This window comes from Nansenia antarctica (genome assembly GCF_963989245.1).
Source record: "Nansenia antarctica genome assembly, contig: SCAFFOLD_173, whole genome shotgun sequence".
Taxonomy (NCBI): Eukaryota; Metazoa; Chordata; class Actinopteri; order Argentiniformes; family Microstomatidae; genus Nansenia; species Nansenia antarctica.
The window spans coordinates 78,035-83,562 of NW_027662451.1; the positions used below are offsets into that span (position 1 = coordinate 78,035).

General features: G+C 48.9%; 1 protein-coding gene across 1 annotated transcript in view; it reads left to right on the forward strand.

The window, feature by feature from the left end:
* hs3st3b1b (heparan sulfate (glucosamine) 3-O-sulfotransferase 3B1b) overlaps positions 1–2,837 on the forward strand; it is an 8,746-nt gene extending 5,909 nt beyond the window's left edge. The window contains exon 2 of the mRNA XM_080551255.1: positions 1,982–2,837. Within this exon, the coding sequence (XP_080407381.1) occupies positions 1,982–2,600 (619 nt within the window). The 3' untranslated portion in view covers positions 2,601–2,837. The remainder of the gene's footprint in view (positions 1–1,981) is intronic.
* Positions 2,838–5,528: the final 2,691 nt, after the last annotated feature.

Below are 5,528 nucleotides of genomic sequence, written 5' to 3' on the forward strand. Positions count from 1 at the left end.
TCTCTCTCTTTGTCTCTCTCTCTCCCTCTCTCTCTCTCTGTCTCCCTCTCTCTCTCTCTCCTCCTCTGCCTCCCCCCCCCCCTCTCTCTCTCATTCTCTCTCTCTCTCCCCCCCCTCTCTCTCTCTTTCTTCCTCTTTCGGTCTGTCACTCTCCATTTCTCTTTCTTTCTCTCTCTCTCTCTCCCCTCTCTCTCTCCTCTCCCCCCCCTCTCTCTTTCTCTCCTAACAAACACTCTCCTCACTGTCGGTGTCTCTGACAACTGTCGGTGGTAGTGTGTGTGTGTGTGTGTGTGTGTGTGAGTGAGTGTGTGTGTACACACTCTCAGTGGGATTACACCGGAGCTGAACACGGCCCTTCACATTGCTGCTGTAACTCTGCCCTGCAGAACAACACAGGCTGATACACTGGGAACAATGGGCCTAACAGGAGCCTTATCTGAGTGTGTGTGCGTGTGTGTGCGTGTGCGTGTGTGTGTGTGTGTGTGTGTTTGTGTGTGTACGCTGATACCCTGCCTGCGTTTTTCTGTACTCTCTAAATGAAAGAGCATGTACTGTACCAGCGTTTATGTGTGTACAGTATATTTGTGGTGTGTGTGTGTGTGTGTGTGTGTGTGTGTGTGTGTGCAGGTGTGTGTTAACGAGCGCTCATAAGCATGCACGAGCGCCTGTCGCGGTAATCTCCGGTTTATAATACGACCCCTCACCTCCAGCACACAGAAACACATGTGATCGCATGTACACATCCCATCAGCACAGGGCGCTACAGGGTGCCCGGGGGCCGAGGGGGGGGGGGGACGGAAAGGCGATCCGTGTCCCGGTGGCGTCCCGTCACAACCCTCTTATCGCCTCGGCATAATCCACTCTCCACGATTGGGGGCGGCCATTTCCTCCGAAACCCGAAACCCCCCACTCTGGGCCTGGCAGCTGAAAAGCACGTTCGTCCACGTTTTTCATTCAAAAAACGAGTTTGTTCTCAAATGCCTTTTGATTATAGGTTTCTGCCGTGTAACGTATCCCGTCACCCCCCCCTGCCATCCGCCCCCCCCCCAGCGACTCTCCTCAGCCCGGTATGAGGGTATGAGGGGAACAGATTGCTTTTTCTGAAACATGTCGAGTCTCATTTCAGCTCTGCAGCCCCCCAGCCCCAGTCCTCTGGTCTTGATTTGGACCTCTCTCTCTCTCTCTCCTCAGTTTTGGGCACGGGCAGCTGAGTCAGGGAGAGGACAATTAGGCCATGCTTGCCTCCCTAAGTGGTTAATGGTCTAAAGATGGAGGGGGGGGGGGGGGGTTGAGACTAAGCCTGGCCACTCCATTAGAGAGATCAGGCTGGAAGAGGAGGGAGGGAGGGAGGGAGGGAGGGAGGGAGGGAGGGAGTGGGCAGACGGGCAGGCAGGCAGGCAGGCAGACAGGCAGACAGACAGACAGGCAGGCGGGCGGGCAGACAGGCAGAAAGACAGGAGGTATCAGACAGGGCACCAGTCGGTGAGTGTGATAAAAATACAAATGGTTTGACGTCTCAGGAAAAAAAATAGTTGGAGGCTAACCCCACCGAAAGGCTGTCCACTGTGGTCATATTCTTCTTAAACTTCACAGACTCTTTAAACAGCACATGCTCATGCCTCTGAATATGCAATGAGGAATATAGCTTTATGACTATATATAATACAAAAGCCACTGGTCGAGTGTGTGTGTGTGTGTGTGTGTGTGTGCCTCTATGCCTCTAGTGCGTGGTGTTTACGTTGGAGAGCTGCCTGCAGTAAAAGGTTCGAAGCCCTGTAACAAGGCCAAGCAGGGTCATTGATTAGTGTACACAATACTGAACACAATACTGAACACAATACTAAACACACTACTAAACACACTACTCCCCATCTGGTTGATTACATTATGCAAGGCCTTCACTTAGCTCTCCTCCTAACCCTCTCTCCTTCCCTCTCCCCTCTCCTCCCCTCTCCTCCCCTCTCCTCTCCCCCCTCCTCAGGGAGCTGATGCCCAAGACCCTGGAGGGCCAGATCACCATGGAGAAGACCCCCAGCTACTTTGTGACCCGAGAGGCCCCGGCCCGGATCTCCTCCATGTCCCGGGACACCAAGCTGATCGTGGTGGTGCGTGACCCCGTCACCAGGGCCATCTCCGACTACACGCAGACGCTGTCCAAGAAGCCCGACATCCCCACCTTCGAGAGCCTGACCTTCAAGAACCGGACCACGGGCCTCATCGACACCTCCTGGAGCGCCATCCAGATCGGCATCTACGCCAAGCACCTGGACAACTGGCTGCAGTACTTCCCCATGGGCCAGATCCTGTTTGTGAGCGGCGAGCGTCTCATCAGCGACCCGGCCGGAGAGCTGGGGCGCGTGCAGGACTTCCTGGGGCTCAAGAGGATCATCACGGACAAACACTTCTACTTCAACCAGACCAAGGGCTTCCCTTGCCTCAAGAAGGCGGAGGGCAGCAGCAAGCCCCACTGCCTGGGCAAGACCAAAGGCCGGACCCACCCCAACATCCACCCCGAGGTGGTGCAGCGGCTGAGGGACTTCTACAGGCCCTTCAACATGAAGTTCTACCAGATGACGGGACACAACTTTGGCTGGGATTGATGTGAAATATTAAAGAGGGACACACATTTGTTTGTTAAAGTTATTTTTTTCTCTCTGTAATTCAATGGCAACAAAACAAGAAGAAGATGTGGAGATATTGCTATATATATGTAAAATGTACAGAAATCTATTTTATAATAATTTATTTTTATTTCTAAGCAATTAATTCACTAAGCTGCCTAACCATATTTGTACATAAATAGCATCTGGCCCACATTTTTCTATTATTTTATTTAATTTTTCCGTTTTTTCCTTTCCTTTTTTTCCTTTTTTTTTTTTAACATTCCACATTTTATTTTACCCGTCCCTTTTCTACGTTCCTGCAAGTAGAGTTACTGGTGCGTCCAAATGCAGAGAGCCAGTCCACAGTGACTGATATACGACCAGAGGTGAATTATGTAGAAGCACTATGTTACGGGTACAGACGGGGTTCACAGAGCAGTGAAGAAATAGTCCAAACCCATTCATGTGCATCCTGACTTCAACATGCATCATCACTTTGCGTTCGACGGCCATCACCTTCCCCCACACCATTCTCAATCCATTCTCCTATGAATTTCAGTTCCATCTCAACATTGCGTTCAGCTGAAATGAGGTCCTTTCACTTTTTGTTCCCCCAGCCCCCGCCCCCCCCCACACCCCCAGTCCCATTCTCTTGCCCTCGCATTGGCCTAACCAGCTGATCTGATGTCCCTTTCACTCAATAACAGGTAGATCAATAGGCCTAATTGCTACTCATTGTGTCAGTCATGCTTAAAGTATACGCCTAGGCCCCTTTTTCTTAGCTGTGCTCCTCTGGCCTCATTCTAATGAATGACCCATCCATCAATGGCTTCAATCCTATTTCGGAACCGCAGAGGAGCGCCATGTTGACATTATGCTAATGGTTTAACGTAACCCAGACCTGATCGATCGGGTCTCCTCTCTCCGTCCTCCCATTTAGAAGAGCGCTGTTGGATCAGAGCCAGACCTCTTGGCTGCCCTTTTCTCTAGGGTTCAAAGGTCAAGCAAAAGTCTCAATCACATTTTCCCTGAGAGGCAATTGGATTTGTTGAAGAGACGAGGGGGGGGCAGCCCAGGTCAGGGAACGAGTGGAGGCATTGTCTTCACGGTAGGAGGGGAGGAACGGTTTGGCCCGAAGGCACAGGCGGGAATCAGCACACACATCTGTAAGATGTTGAGCGTAAAGATGGAGATGATGCAGAAAAAACAACCCAAAGATCTGCTTCAGTGAAAGACAGCTTCTTCATCAAACGGAATGCGGCATCTTACAGTAGATCTTAGATGACAGATCAAACGTCAAACAACGAGGGAGGGTGGGGGTGGTGGTGTGGGGGGGTAGGGGGGGGGGAGTACAGAACATTGAACATCAACGTTGTCATCAGATCAGTCGATGTCATGGTCTTACGCTCTGTATAGTTTGCCTTATTCACCCTATCCTATCATCCTGACATGTTTCATCGTCCTATCATCTCATCCAAACATATTTCATCATTCTATCATCGATCTCAACTCTCTACTTCTTGCCCAAAAAATAATATGAGCTCAGATATCATATCACACAGCTTGAGTCTTTCTTTTGATCATTTCTTCTTTTTATTTTTCTTCTTCTCTCTCTCTCTCTCTCTCTCTCTCTCTCTCTCTCTCTCTCTCTCTCTCTCTCTCTCTCTCTCTCGATGGTTGGTGTTTGTTGTTGTTTATCTTATGACTTGAATTCTTGATATGTAAGAGGGAGAAAGAGTCTTTAGTTATCATTTTGGCGATGTGCTGTACATCCCCCAGAGGCCCTTGCGGTTGGCGGCTCTCTAGTTCAAGAGCAGTGGGAGAGACCGTGCTGTCCTCCTGTGCACTTCGCTCCAAGGGCATCATGGGAATAGAATCCTGATTGCCTCATCGGCTTCCGGAAGGGTCTACATGTGTGTTAAAGCACGACCCAGAGCCAATGTACACCTCAAAAAGCCCTAAAAAAATCAGAAGTAAATGTGTCACTGACTACTACTACTACTATGTCAGCGGAAATCTGGAAAATAATACAAATAATGATGGTACTTTTTTCTGTTTTTTCGACAATACTGTGACTCTATTAAACAGTCCAGTCCAGATCCTGTCAGAAAACAAAGTCAACTGTCGAAGCTGTTTGGAACCGGGTTGGTTCTGGTTGGTTCTGCCTCAAACCGGTTGATGGATGTACTGGGAGACAAGGCGGCTTGCCATGTGTATCTCGATTCGTCCTTATATTCACATAGTTGCACATTTCACCAGAGAAATTTCACTTCAATTATGACGCCTCAATGGACCAAAAGCCTCAGTCTCCCGACTCCTCTCCCTCCTTCATGCAGTGATTGATAGAAAGCATTTAGAATGGTCCTTTCATGCAGGCGGCACAACCTGCTCCCATAAGCTAATCTGAAATAAAGTGCAGTGATGTCCATCTCCTATCTCCCATCTTCCTCCCCTCCCTGGTAATTGCTGGCGTAATGCATTGGAGACCCTGGTCTTGTTAATGTTCGCTGAGAGAGCATCTCCCCAAGCATGCTGCTGCTGCAGACGTTATGGTTGAGTTTTATTCAACCCTATTAGAGATTGACACATTTTAGTGATGTTTTTGTCTTCAACCGACCCCCAGCCCAGCTCAGCCCAGCCCCGCCCGCCCGCCCGCCCGTCACACCCCCCCCCCGCCCCACATACACACACACACATATAATATGGTATTTAGACTAGCAGATTCTGTATAAAGATGAAAAAGACATTTAAATCAAGTATTTTGTGGTATGTACTGTACATCAAAGGAATTAATTTTACACAGTGAAAGAGCAAAAAATGGAACAGATGTTTCTAGATAATTAAATACTGAACATTCATACTATTTCTTTGTATGAAGAAATAAATAAAAAGTATATATTTTACCAAAACGACATGGTCTTTCTG